The 21,201-nt window shown below is 32.9% G+C and overlaps 2 protein-coding genes across 3 annotated transcripts; one reads left to right on the top strand and one right to left on the bottom strand.

The window, feature by feature from the left end:
* The first annotated feature begins 2,165 nt into the window (after positions 1-2,165).
* Positions 2,166-6,411, top strand: LOC114425868 (organic cation/carnitine transporter 1-like). 2 transcript variants are annotated; one of them, XM_028392831.1, is made up of 4 exons: positions 2,180-2,317; positions 2,415-2,469; positions 3,194-3,616; positions 4,903-6,411. In XM_028392831.1, the coding sequence occupies exons 3-4, from the start codon at positions 3,205-3,207 to the stop codon at positions 6,120-6,122; spliced, it is 1,632 nt and encodes a 543-aa protein (XP_028248632.1). In that variant the 5' UTR covers positions 2,180-2,317; positions 2,415-2,469; positions 3,194-3,204; the 3' UTR covers positions 6,123-6,411. The 2 variants fall into 2 exon arrangements, with proteins under 2 accessions (XP_028248631.1, XP_028248632.1); XM_028392830.1 differs by lacking the exon at positions 2,415-2,469 and having other exon boundaries at positions 2,166-2,317.
* Positions 6,412-14,549: 8,138 nt separating this feature from the next.
* LOC114368453 (serine/threonine-protein phosphatase 7 long form homolog) lies at positions 14,550-18,903 on the bottom strand. The gene is made up of 4 exons (XM_028325719.1): positions 18,889-18,903; positions 18,399-18,803; positions 18,084-18,317; positions 14,550-14,612 (listed from the first exon to the last, which is right to left on the bottom strand). The coding sequence occupies exons 1-4, from the start codon at positions 18,901-18,903 to the stop codon at positions 14,550-14,552; spliced, it is 717 nt and encodes a 238-aa protein (XP_028181520.1).
* Between the last annotated feature and the right edge of the window lie 2,298 nt (positions 18,904-21,201).

Below are 21,201 nucleotides of genomic sequence, written 5' to 3'. Positions count from 1 at the left end.
ACCTTAGGTTGATACAAATGTCAAAAAAGTGAAATTATTAATTTTCACACCTACTGTAGTAAGAAAGTACAAATTAAGAAGAGTGACAGTAACACATATTCTATTATTAGCTAAAGAAAAATCATTACTATTTCTTAAAAAAACTAACTTATAACTTTTAAGTTTGCACCTTTTTTCCTTTCAATTTCATCATTACTACTTTAAGATGTTTCTTATTTTTATCCTCTCTTTTTTAATCATTTTTATGTTATCATCTCTTACTATTTTAATAGAACTTTCTTACCAAAAAAATCTAAAAAATTACTGAAAAATATAAAAAATTCTGAAAAACCTAAAATTATAATTATCTAAAAATAAAATTTTCTCTGTAAAGTAAAAATAAATTTTATATACAAAATTGTGTAAATATAATCTTTTGTATAATTTTATATTTATCAAATACTTTAACAACTGATTTATTAAATATTTTAATTCAATAAATTAAATTATAAATTTTAAGCTAACTTATAAATCTTTTTCAACTAGTTTCGTGAAAGGTGTCTTAAATTTATGTGTAATGAGAAATTGTTACACTACCCGTATGAAGTTTAAATGCATATTGTGTTCCTAATTTTCACGAGTCTCTAAAATAAGAATAATTTCCTTCATTTGAATGACAACAAAAGAGAGTAAAATAAAGGCCCTTTTGGCAGCGAGGGGAAAGTAAAGAGTTTGAATAAATCTATATCTATAATAAAGAATGCAAAAATGTGTGAAACACGCGAAGAGAAAATTTTAGTTCTAGCTAATCTCTAATTTTTGTCAGCATTGCATTAAATTTAATCTGGAAGTATTTCGAATTTTCAATAGGAAAAAATAATCTTTAATAAGTTAGGGTAGTATAATATTTTCGAATGTTTCCATGCATTTTTCTTAACATTAAATTTTTTTTCATGTAAAGAGTTGGCGTTTTTTAACTGCTGAATGCCTTTGAGGCTCAAAACTCTACCAAATCTTTCCTTTTTATACCAACTCATCGTTAAGAATATCAAAATGAGTAAGGAACAAGATAAATTGCTTGATAGAGAATAATTGCATAAATCCATAAACCACATTAAATACAAATTAGGTCACTTAATTAATTAAATAAGAGTGATTATTTTAAAAAAATATTTAAGTCAAACTTTAAATCATTTAAAATATATAATAAGTAGTTGTCAGTGATAAGTTTAAATTCGATCATTAACTTACTTAAAGGTAACTTTTTTACTTATTTTAATGTGTTATTGAGATTAAAAAAAATTAAATAATAGGATTTAAGAAAACATAAAATATAAATTGTCCACCCCCTTTTCTCGTCTCTCACTTTCTCTCTATTGTTCCAAACATACCATAAGTATCAATTTTTAAATTATTTATTACAAAAGTCGAGAGTTTTTTATATATGATAATTTATTATTAAATAACAATAATTTTTTTCACTCTCAATATATTTTAATTGAGTTAAATTCAATTTAAAAATAAAGAAAGATATATTTTATTACTCATAGTAATCTTATTCTATTCAAACAATTTTTTTTAATAAAATATGCATAAGAATCCATTTGATTTTCTAAAATTTATAATAGTGACCAAAATAAATATTTTTGTTCTATGTTTGATTTAAAAGTTTATTGGACAACATAGATTAACCATGACAACATAGATTAACCATGTGAGCACAGGATAAAAACTCAATTTCTTGTTACTCATTGAACCATGAGATAACTTTTTATCTCATATACAAAATATTCAAAAAATACATATACTCTTATCTCTCTTATTTCTTGTCCATTAGCTTCTTGCTACAATAATTACATTATGTTATGTACTTCAAATTTAAATTATTTATTAACATGCCAAATATTTCAAATTCACATATCTATTAACTACAACAACGTATTTTAAATTCATGTTATTATTAGTTATAACATTTTATCATGCTATGTGTTTCAAATTTACATTATTCATAGGCTACAACAATCTTATCATGTGATGTGTTATTTTTGACATTCAAAATGGAAGTAGAATTTGATCCTAGAAAAAAAGAATGAATTTAATCTAAACACACTAATAGTATCGTGCCAAAAAAAAAAAAGAATAGAGCGATGGAATATCCCTTGGGACAAGTAACAAGTTACCCGAACAATTTAAATATGTAGGTACTGAGGTGGGTTTATTTCATGGCCGAGATGTCAGCCATTTTTTCAGTATATTGAGAAAAGCATGCCAAGTCTCTAGCTCTGTTGAACTAACAACTTTCATATAACAACCTTGCAGCAGTCATTTGATTCAAAAGGTGTGTGATCAGGGTCTCAAACACCAACATTTCTATCTTGAAAACCCTATTATTATGTCTTTGTTCAACACTTAAATTAAGTAAACTTATTTCTCAGGTTCATAATTTATTTATTTAGTCTATGATTTGCTAACCAGTGACCATAACCATAGGTATGTTGAACTATACATCTCTCTCTCCTTTTGATTATTTCTCTATATACAAGTTTCTAAGATATTAATTTCCACAGGCATGAAAGTATAGTAGTCTCTTCAATCTTCATGGTGTCAAGTTATCTTCATTCTTCCACCAAACACCACAATTGTGAAATACTGGGCCCCAGATCCATCGATTACCATTATCAATAATTGATCAAATCTTCCATTACTTTGTTCCACATTAGCCCATCAATTAATTCTATATACTAGGTGCTGTTTTGTTATGATACGTGTGTCATCAAAATTTAATCAAATATACCATCGGATATTCTCTCCACTACCACTCCCATTCATGATTCACCCCAAACACAGTATGCACCTCAGATTGTTTCACTGGAAACATAGTTTCCAAACCAACATTTCATTTATTATATACACAAGAGGAGTTCTGTTCTGATTTCATTTTTTTTATGACCAATATTAATCGTTAGTTGTTAATTTTTTGTTAGTAGAAGGATTTTTTCCTTCTTCCTTCACCATCAAGACAACTTTATAACCCCTGTTATGATGTCACGTCACCTCAATTTTTTAAATGTAATCTTAGATATGCGCTAGAGTAAGCTTAGCAACAATATATATATATATATATAGAGAGAGAGAGAGAGAGGAGTGGATAGACCAACAACATTGGAGCAAGCAAGGTAGAAACCAATCATTTTTCCTTTTTCTTTGGTTGTAGGAATCATCATAATGGAAGAGGAGCAAAAACTAGTTAAGGAGGGCACAAATTTGGAGGGAAGTGAAAGTGAGACCAAACTTGAGCTCACTGTGGATGAAGTGGTGGAAGAGTATGTGGGGTCCTTAGGGTTCTCTCAGATGGTGCATGTGCTCTTGGTGTCATTGGCATGGATATTTGATGCTCAGAGTACTTTGGCCACAATCTTTAGTGATGCTCAACCTCCTGTTTGGAGATGCAAAACTGGATTGTGCCAAGGTAACAACAACAACAATAGCACTGGTTCTGTCTGTGGGTTGGTTCCTGGGACTTGGGAATGGGTTGGTGGCAACACAAGTTCCATCATAGCTGAGTGGAATCTTGTATGTGATAGAAGGTTTCTGGCTGCTGTTCCTGCTTCTGTCTACTTCCTTGGCTCTCTCATAGGTACATATTGTTGCTTATTTTTTTGTTCTTGTAAGGAATAATAACAGAGTAAATATTATATGCACACTCTAACATTATTATTAGCTCAAATTTGTAGAGACCCAAAAATTATGTATTTTACTTCTTTGACAAGTCTCACTCATAATTTTGTGATTGCATTATATTTTCTAGTCATGATAAATTGAGTGTTGGATTTACGTTTCTGACAATTTTTCTTTATTATACTTCATCTACTAATCAATCATGGGTACCTTGCACCTCTGACTAGGAGGTTTGTTTCTTGTATCAATCTGTTTTGACAGTATTAGTGTATACAAAGGGTTGCTTTCGATCACCCTTTTTAGAAATCTTTTTAATTTGTTCCAACTACAGCCATAAATCAATATAAAACAGAGAGTATACCCAACTGTATTGAAGAAATAGTTGTAAACCATTAATGTATGTGATACTGTGCAAAATAAATTTCATATGATTATGGCCTAGCAAATATTTATAAATAAATTTAATGGATCATAAAAGTTATGAGCTGTTGTATTTGTAATAATGGATGGTTTATATAATAAAGCTCTAATAAATTTCAGTCCACAAAAAATGTTGTTTGCTAAAAGATTTATGAATATTAATGGCACTTAGTAAATTTCCATGCCAAATTTTCTAGCCCATGTTGTGTTTGACTAGGAGATCAATTATCTAATAATTTTTCTTTTTCTTTCTTTTCTTTATGAAAGAGGTGGAACTCATTAACTTATTAATATCTTACTTCTTACTAATTTTTTCCTGACCAGTGTGATTTTTTTAGTTTTCTTCTGAAACGTGAGCACTTAACTGTTTTTCATGTTTGTAATTTTTCTATTAAAAATTAGCATTTCAGTTGAATTTTATTTTTATTTTCAAGTCCCGTACAAAGAATATATTTTTTTTTATAAATTCAATTTAGTCTTTTATATTTATTTGACAGTTAATTATTTTCACAAAATAATATTTATTAGCCCGAACCCCACACGGGCTAATTAACATAGCCAGTTTTTAACCATTACTATAATATTTTAAATTTTTTATATTGACATATATGATAAACTTATTAACTTTTATAATAATTATCTTAAGAAAAGCATACTTTATCATGATCTTATATTGATTCACAGTGTATCATGATCTCAGATTGAATATAACAATTCTTACACTGTCATGTAGATTTTATACTCAAAATTTTGTAAATTGCAACATTAGTAACAACATCATTAACACACACTTACATGCACTTTGTTGCATGAATTTTGGTGCAGGTTCTGGTGTCTATGGCCACCTATCTGATTCATTGCTGGGCAGAAAAAAAACAGTGCAACTTTCCTGCATCTTAACCTCCATAACAGCCTTTGCCACATCTCTCTCCCCAAACATTTGGATCTATGCTTTCTTCCGTTTTGCCAATGGTTTTGCCAGGTCAGGAATTGGCATAAGCTGCCTTGTCCTAACCACAGAATCAGTAGGTTGCAAGTGGCGTGGCCAAGTTGGCCAATACGGTTTCTTTTTCTTCACAATAGGGTTCCTCACACTCCCTCTTGTGGCCTATCCGACAAGAACATGTTGGAGAAACTTGTACAAACTCTTGTCACTTCTTCCACTAGCATATTCTGTCCTATTACTCCCTTTGGTCTCAGAATCCCCACGTTGGCTTCTAATAAGAGGAAGATCCAAAGAGGCCCTTCAAGTTTTGGACAAGTTTGCTAGACTCAATGGAAAGAAAAAACTCCCCGATAACCTCTCTTTGGTTAACCCTTGTGGATCACAAAATGGTGAAAGTGATGAAACAAGTCCTAATAACAACAAAGAGAACCTTTGGACCACAAAATGGGCAGCTATTAGAATGGTCACTGTTATGTTATCTGGCTTTGGAGTTGGCTTTGTTTACTATGGAGTTCAACTCAATGTTGAAAACTTGAACTTCAACCTCTATGTCTCAGTGGCAATCAATGCACTTATGGAGATTCCTGCTGTGGTGATTGGTACCTTTCTATTGGGATTTACTAATAGGCGTTTGTTGTTATCTATGTCCTCTTATATAGCTGCAGTGTCCTCTATACTATGCACATTTTTATCACACAAAGGAAGTACATCAAAAGTGCATAATAACAATAGTGGTAACTGGGGTCAATTGATTATTGAAGCAATTGGATTCATGGGTGCTTCCACAGCATTTGACATTTTGTACATATATTGTGTGGAGCTTTTTCCTACTAATGTTAGGAACTTTGCTGTGTCAATGCTTCGCCAGGCCCTAATGTTGGGGGCTTCTGTTGCACCTTTGCTTGTTGTGTTGGGCCGTTTGAGCCCATCTATCTCTTTTCTTGTGTTTGGTGTCTTGGCAATTTCAAGTGGTGTTTTGAGCATTTGCCTACCTGAGACTAGAAATGCTCCTCTCTATGAGACCCTGAAGCAGCAAGAGGAGGAGGAGAAACACAATTGGGTGTCTCATAATGATTGTGCCCTTGAGATGGGAAAATAACTCATTTTAATTTATATGCACTATTGATCTAAAGTGTATTTTTATGTAGACATCTAGTGAGATTTAACCATTTTGCCATGTCATTTTATTCGTTAATATGATGTAGCAATAAGGGAATTTTTATTGAATGTTTGTGTGAAAATATTTTACATTGAAAATGCGTGTAAATTAAACTATAATAAAAGTAGGACAGGGGGAATCAAAATTATCATGTTGGAATGACCACATGTTGTGTTCTAATGTAATAGGTTGATGATTATCATAACAATAGCATCTGATTAGTAACGTATCCTTACTTATTGTGCTGTCAAAGAGTCATCCATGTGCCATATCAAGTGCAGTGTCATGACTCATGAGATGTGTTTGAGTATTGTTATTTATACACCACTTAAACATTGATCACTGTTGTTAAAAAAAAATAGAAAGATCCTTACGTTTATATATTAACTGTTATTTGTATCTATAATAAGCTGCACAGATAGCACACCAATTTCAAACCCAGTTTCTTTTGTGATTCACACCAAATCTTATATAAATCTCTTCATCAAAACTATAAATATTCACTGAAGTTTTATTTAAGACGTAATATCATAAACACAATACTTGAGTCTAAATTAAGACCAAATAAAGATAAAAGGTTAAAATGCATTAAAATTCAAAATTTAGAGATTTTTAATATTTCTATTTTTTTCTATATTAAGAACTAGAAAAAATCAACCTAATCATTATTTTCTTTGTTTAACAATCTCGAATTTAACTCACGAGTCCCGTGAGTATGTCTCAATTCATGTTCCATCAATAAAAACATGTCATGTTATTTAAAATATTCAAGTAGACTTCTATGTTTTTCTCACATTGGACAGAAATATTATTGGCAAAGATGGTTCAGTTCTGGTGGTGGTTGTGTATAACTTGGAACCATAATAGGGTACCCTGCTGTGTAGAAAATTGAGAAATTATGAGCGTAAGAAATAAAAATAGCATATGTAGCGCTGCGTTGATTCTTGATTTTTCTTGCCATGCCATTCAAGTGCCAATAATTTCTACACACTCTTAATTTCAAGTATTCACAAGGAAATTTGGAAATTGGAAAGGAATCTCATACGGTGCATTGATGCTATTGCCTGGAATCCTTTCATGGAGAGAACATAAATAGCTAAACGCTTAAAGCCTTAAACAAGGTTATAAATTGGATTAGAATTTTTTATACCACACCCCTCCCACAACTAAAATTTTTGCTTCTCCACTAACGTGCTACTGATACGTCTTCTGTTTTGATCTTAATTGAGAATATTGAAACATTAGCATGCTTTGAATTGGTGTAATCAGAAATAGAAAACAATTTTACAGCATTGGAACATTTAGATGCTCTGTTTTATTCTTAATTGGGAATGGAAGTGAATTTTGCGAGATTTGATGATGATGGAAGAAAAGGGATAATAGCGTTGAAACTGAACATCCTTGAAGGTTGCAACGATGATCTAAGATGAAAAAAAAAAAAGGATAACACAAAAGAGATTTCTGTTGGTTAAGGACAATGTGGGAAAAACCGAGAAATCTAGGTTGAATGTCAAATGACATGACATGACATGTTTTTATTGGTGGGACATGAATTGAGACATACGGGAGTGGTGATTTAAATCCAACAATCTCAAAAAAGTCACATGTGAATATATAAAATTGAGTTATTTTTTCATAATATTTCATGATGATATATTAAAGCTATATAAATCTACATGTGGTAGATATACCATATATCATATTTATTTTGTTGATGATTTATTTTTGTTTAGAGAGACTTTGATATCTCAATACAATCTTAAAGTGTCTTAATAATTTTGTCGATAAATATCAGTTTCATTTGTCACATATTTTATCAAAATAAGAGAATCTTGAAAACCTTAAAATATTTTAAGAATAATAAGTTATTTGGAATATCTTGTTTGAGTCATCCTCTCATCTAGAAAAAAATAAAAAAAGATAGAGTTTATCGACTCTCATATTTTTAAGAGTATAATTGACACAAAAGCAAAGTTAATTTTTGCAAAAGTCATAAAACATATACACAAGTTTGGAAATTAACTTCTATTTGTTGCACAAACATAATAATGATAATAAAAAAGATAAGATATGTGTTGAGTGTGTTTAGTAGTTTATAAATTTAAAACTTATTTTGATATGTTTTAGCTTATTTTTATAAGATACTCGTACTGGCTTATGAAAAAAAAAACTTATAAGCTTTGCTATTCTTAGCCGGTCCCAAGCCCGGATAAAAGGAGAGGGTTGTGTTAGGCTTTCGACAGCCAACGTTAAACTTTGTCGAATCTCTATGACATGGATCAATTACGTAATAATGTGAATGCTAGGTCGTTGCCCGGAAGCAACGCGCTGTATGGCTCGAGTACAGTGTCAAAAGAGCAAGAGCCGCTGCATCGCCGCCCGGATGTAGTGAAAAGTAAGCAAGGGTTCCCACATTTTCGTGAACGGGTGTGGGTAAAGAAGCTAGTTCATGACAGGAGGATTCGCTTTGGTACATGGAATATAGGCACACTTACTGGAAAATCTATGGAAATAGTGGATGTTATGGTGAGGAGGAAGATCAATTTTATGTGCCTACAAGAAACTAAGTGGACAGGTGAAAAAGCGAAAGAATTAGACAACTCGGGATTTAAGCTGTGGTATACGGGAAAAATCAGATCAAGAAATGGGGTAGGGATTATTGTGGACAAGGAGTGGAAGAAGGATGTCGTGGATGTAAGAAGAGTAGGAGATCGTATCATAGTCTTAAAATTGGTAGTGGGACAGGACACCTTTAATGTTATTAGTGGGTACGCACCTCAGGTTGGGTTAGCAGAACACTTTAAGGTAAAATTTTGGGAGGATCTAGAAGGGGTACTTCAGGATATACCCCAAGGAGAGAAAGTTTTCCTAGGAGGGGATCTCAATGGACATGTAGGTAGCGGGGCTAGAGGTTTTGAGGGGGTGCATGGGGGTTTTGGCCTAGGGGAGATGAATGGGGAGGGTAAATCCATCTTGGAGTTTTCGGAGGCTTTGGATCTTTCTATAGCCAATACATGGTTTAAGAAAAGAGAGGAACATCTTATCACTTACAAAAGTGGAGGGACATGTTCTCAGATAGATTTCTTCCTTATCAGGAAGTCTGATAGGAAGTATTGCTTGAACTGTAAAGTTATTCCAGGAGAGAGCTTGACTACCCAACATAGAGTTTTGGTTATGGATGTAAGAATTAGAGATAGGGCAAAGAGAAGAAGTCCTCTGGTAGCACCAAGGATCAAATGGTGGCACTTGAAGGGTGAGAAACAAGGAATCTTCCAACAAAAGATATGGGAGGGTTGGTGTGGACAATCACAAGGAAGTGCAAATGATATGTGGAACAAGATGTCCCAAGAGATTATTAAAGTGGCTAAAGAGATGTTGGGTGAATCTAGAGGTTTTGGACCTAGGGGTAAAGAATCGTGGTGGTGGAATGAAAATGTTCAGAGCAAAGTTAGAGTAAAAAAGGAGTGTTTCAAGGAGTGGTCTAGGTGTAGAAATTCTGAAACTTGGGATAAGTATAAGATAGCTAGAAATGAAACCAAGAAGGCGGTGAGTGAGGCAAGAGCCCAAGCTTTTGACGGACTATACCAAGCTCTAGGAACCAGGGACGGAGAAAGATCTATATATAGGCTTGCTAAGGGTAGAGAGAGGAAGACTAGAGATTTGGATCAAGTAAAGTGTGTTAAGGATGAAGAAGGCAAAGTCTTAGTGCATGAAAAAGATATCAAGGAAAGGTGGAAGGCGTATTTCCACAACTTATTTAATGATGGATATGGATATGACTCTAGCAGTCTAGACACAAGAGAAGAGGACCGGAACTATAAGTACTATCGTCGGATTCAGAAACAGGAAGTAAAGGAAGCGTTGAAAAGAATGAGTAATGGTAAGGCGGTGGGGCCAGACAACATACCTATTGAAGTGTGGAAAACTCTTGGAGATAGAGGTCTTGAGTGGCTCACCAAACTCTTTAACGAAATTATGAGGTCAAAACGCATGCCGGAGGAATGGAGGAGAAGCACGTTAGTGCCAATCTATAAGAACAAGGGGGATATACAAAATTGTGCAAATTATAGGGGAATCAAGCTCATGAGTCATACCATGAAATTATGGGAAAGAGTGATCGAACGGAGATTAAGAAAGGAGACTCAAGTTACTGAGAATCAATTTGGTTTCATGCCGGGAAGGTCGACCATGGAAGCGATTTATTTATTACGGCGGGTGATGGAGCAATATCGCATGGCCCAACAAGACTTGCACTTAATTTTTATTGACTTGGAGAAAGCGTATGATAGAGTGCCTAGAGAGATTTTGTGGAAAGCTCTAGAGAAGAAAGGGGTTAGGGTTGCATATATTCGAGCTATCCAAGATATGTATGATAGGGTATCGACTAGTGTTAGGACACAGGGTGGAGAGTCAGACGATTTTCCCATCACAATTGGTTTACATCAAGGGTCAACCCTTAGCCCCTACCTTTTTACCTTAATTCTGGATGTCCTCACGGAACAAATCCAAGAGATAGCGCCGAGATGCATGCTTTTTGCAGATGACATAGTCCTCCTTGGAGAGTCGAGGGAGGAATTGAATGAGAGGTTGGAAACTTGGAGACGAGCTCTAGAAACACATGGCTTTCGCCTAAGCAGAAGCAAATCGGAGTATATGGAATGTAAGTTCAACAAAAGAATGAGGGTTTCTAACTCAGAGGTGAAAATAGGAGACCATATTACCCCTCAAGTCACACGGTTTAAATATCTTGGGTCTGTAATACAGGATGATGGGGAAATTGAAGGGGATGTGAATCATCGCATTCAAGCAGGATGGATGAAATGGAGAAAAGCATCGGGGGTGTTATGTGATGCAAAGGTACCGATCAAGCTAAAGGGAAAGTTTTATCGGACTGCGGTAAGACCGGCGATTTTGTACGGAACAGAATGTTGGGCGGTCAAGAGCCAACATGAGAATAGAGTCGGTGTAGCGGAGATGAGGATGTTGCGGTGGATGTGTGGTAAGACTCGACAGGATAAAATTAGAAACGAAGCTATTAGAGAGAGGGTTGGAGTAGCGCCTATTGTAGAGAAGATGGTGGAAAATAGACTTAGGTGGTTTGGGCATGTAGAGAGAAGACCGGTAGACTCTGTAGTGAGGAGAGTAGACCAGATGGAGAGAAGACAAACAATTCGAGGCAGAGGAAGACCCAAAAAGACTATAAGAGAGGTTATAAAAAAGGATCTCGAAATTAATGGTTTGGATAGAAGTATGGTACTTGATAGAACATTATGGCGGAAGTTGATCCATGTAGCCGACCCCACCTAGTGGGATAAGGCGTTGTTGTTGTTGTTGTTGTTGTACTGTTTAATTTTTGTTTCATCATTTTTTTCACTAATTTATTTGATTTTTTTATAGCTAAAATAACTAAATATATCATTTTATAATATTTAAAATTTATCAACTAGCTTGTTAGTTAATATTAGAGAGTTTCACACATTTTGTAACTCTTCTAGTGAAACAGTTTTATTGTCAATACCTTTGTGTCTTAACCTGCAACATCTATCCACAAGTCTCAAGCTTCATTTGGTGACTTAATTTTGACAATGTTTATAAAAGTTCCAAAATTCAACATCTCTTGTATTGTGAGAAGTAAAATTATTCTTTGATGTATTTGAACTTGATAGATGATAGTTTACATTTATTTGGTCATTTTCAAACTTAAAATTTTGATGTTATTTATAAAAATCCCAAAAGTCAATAGGCTCTTTTATTGTGAGCATTCAAATTATCATTTAGCATTTGAATTTAATGAGTCAATTTTTACTGTTATGACATTTATTTTAAATTATTTAATTAGATTTTGAAGCGGTTATTTTTCGCCTTTTAATCCTTTATTTGTAACAAATCAGATCAAGAAACACAAATCAACAAACCCAAACCCAGCCAAATCCAAAATCAAATATAAGAGCGACAACAATGGAGCATCCTTCGCTTGCTTTTCAAATGTAAAACTTTCAAATGCAAAAATTAAAGACACACATTCATCTTTTAAAATAAAAGGAAAATATACAGTATAACAGTACTTTTTTTCCCTTTTGAAGATTAAGAAATCTAGTTATTGTATTATGGACTATTATAAGAGCAAAATTAGAAAAACTTGGTGTTATGGAGTAATCTATGAATATAGGTTGTCATTGTGAAGTCCTTTTGGATCTGGATCTTGGGAGCTGCATTTTGGGGCGATTGGTGATGGAGATGAATTGGGTGGAGACATTGGGGAGAGGTTTAGTGTGACGATGAGGTTTGAAGAATTCAATACCAATTTTGATTTGGATCTGAGATGGATTTATGATGTGAATATGCTGCCATTTTTTTTCTTATTGATTATGCCTATAGAAGATACCCACCTGAAGCCATTTCAGTCGGTTTAAACCGCCAGAATTGATTAATATTACATTTTAAATACTGAAACAAACATTCTTCGGCGGTTTTAAACCACCATAAAAGTAACTGCTGCAAAATGTAATTAAATAATATTAATACAAATGCTACGTCGTTACTTAATAATGGAATTTGACAATAAGAATTAAAAGTCTTAATACACAGGAAGATTAAAGACTAAGATTGATCAGTTTTTTCTAAAAGTAAATTTTTTTAAAAAAAATTAGGAATTAAAAACATAATTAACTCCTATCATTTATTATAGATTTTTCGTTCCTATCTTTTGTTTTGACATTTGTTATATACCGCAAAGTCTTCCTTGTTACAGATTTAGATAGTCCTTGTTTTGATTCACTTGGGTCAGACTTTTGATGTCCCCCAAGGTTTTCTGTTTTGTTTTATTTGTCTATTTAATGAATCAGACATTACTATTATGATATTTAATTGTAGTGATCTCAACCTAATTGAGTTCACAACAACATTTTATCTTAGCATTGCCTTTGTTTTATAAAAAAAAAATTATTTGGTTAATTACTTTCAAATTTGAAATTTTGAGGTTTATAAAAGTCCCAAAAATCAATAGGTTCTTTTATTGTGAGCATGATCATTTATTGTATTCAAATTTAATGCACGACAGTGTAGGATTACCTGTTATTTTCAAACTTGAGATTTCAATGTTGTTTATAAAGGTCTCCAAAGTTAATACGCTTTTTTACTTTGAGCAATATCATTTATTATATTCTAGTTTTATGAATATTAGTTTACTATTATCATATTACTTTTAAATTTGAAATTTGCATGTTGTTTATAATAGTACCAAAATTCAATATGCTCTTTAATTGTGAGCATTATTATGATTTATTTTATTTGAATTTAAATTTGATTGTGAGTGGTTACTTGGTTACTTTTAAAACATTATAATAAACTTAAGTGATTAAATTTGAAACCGAGTGATTACATTTATTGTTAATAAAAATAACTTAAAATTTTAGTGTTATTTATAATAGTCCCAAAAGTTAATACACTCTTTTGTGGGCAAAATATATTTGTATTCTAATTAACTTTATAGATGATAGTTTACAATTGGAAGTTTTTAAACTTGAAAAGATTGGCGAGCTTGAAAATACTTGTTAAAAGAATAACTGGGCATAGTACTTAGAAAGACAATTGAAAAAATTTCTTTGATTTGCTTGAAGGAAATTACATGTAAGCTTAATTGATTCATCTAATGAATGTTTAGTTTTATATAATCGAGACTTGTAAGAAAAAATATTGGTATTTCAAAACTACACGACATTATTATCTTTTTAACTTAACAAATATCAAAACACACAGCGGTCCTTTATCGAAATGCGACCATACTCAGCCAACAACAAATTCCAGTGAAATATTCTCCATCCTAATAATTATCAAGAAACAAATACCCAAACATGAACGTAATCAGGCAAATTTCCCAGACTAGGGTTCATTTAGAAAATATTTCCCAGACTAGGGCTCTTTTTAAAAAAATACCAGAGGGGTGCTGTTTTTTACGTAGCAACACTGAAATTATTCATGCAAATCGCTAGCATGAACAGCGCCACACTCAGGCACGCGACACGTGGCTGTGTCGCCTCTGCCACTGGCGACAGCACTGATGTCGCCACCTGCAATGGCGTTTTGGCCATGCAGGGTGGAGTCGCTGGTCAAACCAGCGCTTCCCCACGCGTATCAGGTACAGCTTTTGCAGGTGAACCAGCTTTTGCAGTGCAGCTGAAAACGCCAGGTCCTTAGGCGATTTAGGGTGAAAACGCCAGCTGCCTTGGCGATTTAGGGTCTTCAAATATTTCGTTCTGTGCTTATTCTTGCAACTGCTTCATTTCATTTTTCTTGCAAACTACTTCATTTTCCTTTTCTTGCAACGGCCAGAGGTTTCATTTTAAAGCTATTATCCGTGTTTTGTGCTTATTCTTGCAACTGCTTCATTTGATTTTTCTTGCAAACTGCTTCATTTTCCTTTTCTTGCAACTGCCAAGGTTTCATTTTAAAGCTATTATCCGTGCCTTTGAGCTTGTTTCTTTTTTGTTTTGGTGGATTTAGCTGTTCAAAAAACTGTGTGGTATGAAATTTTTTTTAAGTTATTTTGTTAGGTTGTAACTTAATTTTTGTATATAGTATTTATTTATTTTAAAATTAAATTAACGTTTATATTTGATATGCTTGTTTAAATGTGTGTTTAAATGTCAAAAATAAAAGAAAAATTGTGTAACAATATTAATTTGAAGATAATATTTTGAGTGAAAATAAAAATATTTTGAATATGAAATTTGTAATAATTTTTTAATTAGATTAGGTGGGTGTTGATAATTTGTATAGAACTCGCGTTTAATTGCTTCTATCTTTTCCTTCCGTGAACAATTTTCGTGAAATAAATTTATTTACATCTTTGTTAATAAATTTATTTGGTTATAACTTTTTTTTCCAAAATAATCATAGATGTTGATTAAACGTGTACATGAATTATTTGATCCATAACTAAATTCTTGCATCGTCCCATCGGATATGTCATATAAATGTGTTCTAGATTCAAAATTTGTTAGTGTGTTAAAAATTGATGAATGTTTGAACTTTGAATAAAAAAAATTTGTAGATTATATTTATTTAAAGTAAATATTTTGAGTATGATTTTTTTTTAAGATGAAGTTGTAGTATTTTTTAATTAGATTAAGTTGGTTTTTGGTGTGTTAAAAATTTATAAGCGTTCAACTTGAAAGTGTTAAATATTTTATTATATTTTTAGCAATTTTGTAATTAGCTTTTTCCATGTTAAAGCTATTAATGTTAAGATTAATTATTTATAATACTAACTTCGTTCATGAATTATTTAATTTTGTGTTAAAAATGACTATCTTGAAATTGTTCATTTTTTTAAGTGTGTCTCATGAAAGTAATTTGAAGTTAATTAAAAAATTTTAAAAGAGAAATTGAATGTAAAGTTCCAATAAAGAGATATTTTGGGATTACACTTTAAAAGAGAAATGTAGTGTTTTCGTGTTAAAAATGACTATCTTGTAATTTATTTGACGTGTTAAAATATTTTTTTTGTAGGTACAGGATGAATTCGGTTATAACAGTGTTGTATTTCAATGGAAGGGTATATGAAGATAATGATGGTGTAATATTTGAAGGAAGTAAAAAAGCGATTCAGATTAAACGTGGAATTAGTTTCAATGCCTTGAAGAAAAAAATTGGAGATAAGGTAAAGTTACAAAATAATGAAATTATTTCAGCTATCAGCTGTAGATTTTTAGTGTCAGGAAAATATATTGCCTTGCAAATTTGTGATGACGAAGACGTTGAAACGATGTTAGAAAGTTTTAAACAACAAGACCAAATGTCAGTTTTGGAATTGTACATAGAAAAGGATGTTGCTGGTGGTTCAATGTTTCATTCTGCAAATTCGCTTACATCATGTGGAAATTATTTATCTAATGATGAGACACAACCGGCAACAAATATGAGCAATTTACATATTGACGAAGACGATGATGATGATGATGATTATCTTGTGTCTAACTCATACGTTGAAGAGTCTGTAGACGAAGATGACAGTGTTGACGGTATATCTGAAACAGACGATGAAGTCACCGACATTCCTCAACCAGTAAGAATTGTTCACCCAGCAGAAGGTATAATTTGCTGTATAAAAAAATTTGACAATACATTTATTATTTGATGACAATTGTATTTAATGGTAAATAAGTATGATTTGATTTTTATTTTGAACTCTTAGGTGCACAACGAATTGAAAATCCATTTTGGAATGATGCTTTTCATTATAACAATATCAACTGGAGTTATCCTGATGAGGAGGACATTTGCGGTTTGGAAATGCCGTCGACCTTTAATGTTGGCCAAGAATTATATGTTGGCATGGAATTTGATAGTAAAGATGCGGTCAAAAATGCAGTCAAACAATATGTTATGAAGGTGCATCAAAGTTTCAAAGTTGTTGAAAGCAAATCGAACAAGTATGTGGTTTGTTGCTTGAATAAGAATGCAGAGTGTCCTTGCCCTTTCTATATGAGGGCAATTTTATCTAAAAAAACAGATACGTGGAAAGTCACACAATGGGGTGGACCACACACATGTCTGAATATGACCATGACACAAGATCACGAGAAACTTGATTCAGATTTAATTGCCACTTGTGTAGTAGGTACGTATTTTATGTTCATATTATGTTCATTTATTGTTAATTGTCATTTAAATTTTGTAATGTTATTCACAGGCATGATCAGAGAAGACCCATCAATAAAAATTTCTTTGATTCAAGAGAGGATTAACAGTGAATTTGCGTACAAGGTGTCGTACAAAAAAGCGTGGTTGGCGAAACAGAAAGCCATTGCAATTGAATATGGCGATTGGGATGAGTCATATGCGAAACTTTCGTCGTGGCTAAGACACATGCAAAATCATTCTCCTGGATCATATTTTCAAGTACTACATGATGATTTTATCGTTGGGAATACGGTTAGTCGCGAACACCGTCAGTTTCATAGAGTTTTTTGGACTTTTGGGCAATGTAAAGAAGCTTTCAAGTACTGTAAGCCAATCATACAAGTTGACGGCACACATTTGTACGGCAAATACCGTGGGACCCTCTTAATGGCCACATCACAAGATGGAAATGGTGGTGTCCTTCCTCTAGCATTCGCGGTGGTTGAAGGTGAGACGTTGACAGCGTGGTCATGGTTTTTGGCACACTTGCGTGAACACGTCACAGATCAAAATGGTATTTGTCTGATATCTGATCGACACGCGAGTATAAAGTCCGCTGTCGCTAACGAAGCCCTTGGTTGGCAACCTCCCCACGGTTATCATGTCTACTGCGTGCGACACATAGCAAGCAACTTCAATCGGAAATTCAATAATGCCAAACAAAAAGAAATGTTGAAAAAATTGGGTAAGATTTCCTATTTGTTGGTGACGTTTATTTAAGTTTCCTATATACTTAAAATTGTTATTCATAACTATTTTTATGCAGCCTACACTCCTTGCAAGCACATTTTTGATCAGAATTTACAAAAATTTCGTGAACTGAGTCCAGCCATAGCCACATGGGTTGATCGAATTTCAAAGGAAAAATGGACGATGGCTTATGATAGAGAAGGACGTCGATATGGCCACATGACAACCAACCTTTCAGAATGTATCAATAAGGTTTTGAAGGATTGTCGAAACATTCCCATAACAGCATTGGTCAAATCAACGTACAGTAGGTGTCGAAAGTACTTTGTTGAGCGTGGCCGCCAAGCGCAAAGACAGTTAAATGAAGGCCAAGTATATTGTTCAAAGCTTGTTACAGAACTAAGGAAAAATCAAGAACAAGCTTGTACGCACATCGTTCGCGTGTATGATATCCACTCCACACGATTTGAAGTAGAGGAGAGCTTCAACCCTATAACGCAACGTGGCGGACAAAAGTGGGCAGTAAACAGGCTCCCTTCGTCTGCCTAACCCCCGAGTTTCAACACTTGACTGAAGAATGTGAAACTCTGGTGCTGGGAATTCACGCTCTGATGCTGGACCATGTGACACTGGCTCAGTGACTCTCTCTTGCTCTTCTGATATAATCGCCAACTTATCCACGTAAGGCACGAGATCATCAACTGTCCATGTGTTCCTCCCTTGTGGTGACACCATATACTGTAAAGTCTCCACAACTTCACCCTACAATTATTAGCGTCAACAAATTAATGCTCACGCTTAAGAAAATTATTAGAAGTTAAACATTGAAAAACAAATAAATACCAATGCAGCTGTGTTTGCATTGTTTGGGTCGACAAACATCTTTGTTTTACGCCTATACCACACCATATAGTCCGAGTTAAAACCTAGTAGGCCCTGCTGTCGAGGATAAACGTCGACCCTAAACTGCGCTGCATTGTTCCACTGACTAATGATTGGGGCCAACAGGTGGAACCAATTCTCATCTTGTTTGCCTTTGAGCGTTATGCCATGGAGATTCTGCGGTTGCGAAGGACACCCGGGAATAGGTTGTTGCAATCCATATTGTCGTAAAACCCTATCGGGTTGGTGCCACTCAACAACATGAAAACAAATCAGTGGCACCACCGCGAACCAGACTACACTTCCAACCACACAAATTTGAGGCAGCGCTGCCATCACAGTTGGTGTGTATGGCTCCCAGACAAACTGCATATAACAACAAACTTGTCAATTTTCAGTCAAACATAACATATTAAAATATAATTTAACCATTACATTACAATCTTCTTACCTCATGTCGTTTCATCAGATCCAATTTGCGACGGAAAACTCTAAGATCATCATTGCCGATATGCTGATTTCCACGTCGCAGCCACCTACAATAAAAATGAAATCATCATTATCAACATGTTCCATCATTAAATATTTTCAATTCAAATGTAATTTTTTTAACGACAAACCTGTGTCCAAGTGGTTTATTTTCTATGACGGGAGGTGTCCTCTTTGGAGCTAAAGTGGTGCATCGTTCCCATGCCCACATTTGGATTAAGATGCACATACCTCCGATTGATTTAACTTTGTAATCGGTGGCGCTGCACATCTCTCTATATAAATACGCAAGCACGGCAGGTCCCCACGCATACGTGCTGCACTGTTCAAAGTCACGTAAAAATTGTAGGTACCTTAAGGAAACTCTGCTACTACTTTTGTTAACAAAGAGGACACCTCCTATGAATCGAAGAATCCACGCACGGGTAAACCTTTGTAATTGTTCAACGTTACCCTCATCAATATTTATGTGAGAAAAATGGTGAGCCAGCCAACTTAATTTGACCACACTGCCTTCAATTTCGCCTTCCTGTGGTCTGACTCCTAATAATTCTTCACACAAATTGGCCCAATCAAGATTTGTCGAACCAATTAATGGTGCCCCGTCAGTACGCAGACCTAATAAAATTGACACATCTTGGAGAGTAATGGTAGCCTCTCCGCATCTCAGGTGAAACGTGTGGGTTTCGGGCCTCCATCTTTCAATGAACGCACTAATTAAGGCCGCATTTATCTTTAGGTATCCCATCTTCATGATCCAATAAAACCCACATTGCCGAAGTAGAGGAACAATTTCCTCTGGTATTTGTTCTTCACCTTGATATGTCGGCACTGCTCGTCTAATATGTAATTTTCTATCTGGTTCCCCATTCCAAACATGTTCTGAAACATGCTTGGGTTGCATCCACAAGACGTCACCATCAACTGGACCAGACCTAGTTTGTATGCTCGATGAGCATGACGACGAAGATGCCATTGATCCTACAAAATAAAATATAAAACAATTCATTAACAATAAAATTTATACATTAATTATACATACACAAATTAAGTATATTTACAAAAAAACTTAATTAAAATAAGGGAAATTTAAATGTATTATACAATCACGGAAATTTAAATGTATTATACAATCACGAAAATTTAAATGTATTATACAAAATAAATTAAATTACATCCAAAGACAATTTTACATAATTAATAAATTATATTTTTTTAATTTCAATAACAAAATATATTATACAAATAACCTAATTCATATATATTCTATAAATAAATTAAATTACATACAAATATAAATTTCAATATATAATATAATATTTATATTTTCGACTAAAAATTAAAATAATATATATACAAAATTAATAATTAAATTTTCGACTATTAACTAACGTAATATAAAAAACTAAAAATTAATAACTAAAACTAACGTAATATAAAAAATTAAATTCTAACCTAATTTAAAATTAATAATTTATACTACATAAAATTATTCTTAATCTATGAATAATTTACCATATACAAAATTAATGACTTTAAATAATTACGAGTAATATAATTTAATATACAAAATCAATAATTTTAAATACGTAAAACTATTATAATTTAAACATAACATATTTTGTCTAATAATTACTAAAACTAACGTAATATAAAATATTTCATTCTAACCTAATTTAAAATTAATAATTTCCCGTACATACAATTTTTCTTAATCTATGATATTAAATATTTAAATTAAATGTAATCTACCATATACAACATTTAAACTAAAGCTAATCTATAATTATTTCTAATCTATTTTAAGGAAAATTTCAACTAAACTTAATCTACCATATCAAAATTAAAAATATTCCTAATCTACCATATAAAATTAATAACTTAGAGTATGTAAAAGTATTCCTAATTTATCATATAAACCTAAATCTAATCTACCATATAACATTAACAATTCAAACTATAATCTTATACTACCTAAAACTATTTATTTATCAAAATATAATCTAGCATATATAACATTAACAATACAAAGAGCCCTATACAAAATTATTATCTTATACTACCTAAAATTATTCATTTATCAAAATATAAACATGTACATAAATAAAAGATATCAAATATATTGACTTATACTACCTAAAATTATTCATTTATCAAAATATAAACATGTACATAAATAAAACATATAAAATATATTGAATATATAACTTACAAGCTTTTATGAAATGGAAGAAGACAAACTGATCAGCACCACTCTCAACACACAAGCAACCAC

This window comes from Glycine soja, chromosome 9 (genome assembly GCF_004193775.1).
Source record: "Glycine soja cultivar W05 chromosome 9, ASM419377v2, whole genome shotgun sequence".
Classification (NCBI taxonomy): domain Eukaryota; kingdom Viridiplantae; phylum Streptophyta; class Magnoliopsida; order Fabales; family Fabaceae; genus Glycine; species Glycine soja.
Note: the sequence above shows the minus strand (reverse complement) of the source record. Positions and strands in the feature narration are given on the sequence as shown.

Coding starts and splice junctions, on each gene's coding strand:
- LOC114425868 (XM_028392830.1), top strand. CDS start 3,205: ATGGAAGAGGAGCAAAAACTAGTTAAGGAGGGCACAAATTTGGAGGGA. Junction 3,617..4,902: donor CTTCCTTGGCTCTCTCATAG/GTACATATTGTT, acceptor ATTTTGGTGCAG/GTTCTGGTGTCTATGGCCAC.
- LOC114368453 (XM_028325719.1), bottom strand. Junction 18,318..18,398: donor ATGCAAACACAGCTGCATTG/GTATTTATTTGT, acceptor TAATAATTGTAG/GGTGAAGTTGTGGAGACTTT. Junction 14,613..18,083: donor TAGGCAGACGAAGGGAGCCT/GTTTACTGCCCA, acceptor AAACCTTGGCAG/TTGCAAGAAAAGGAAAATGA.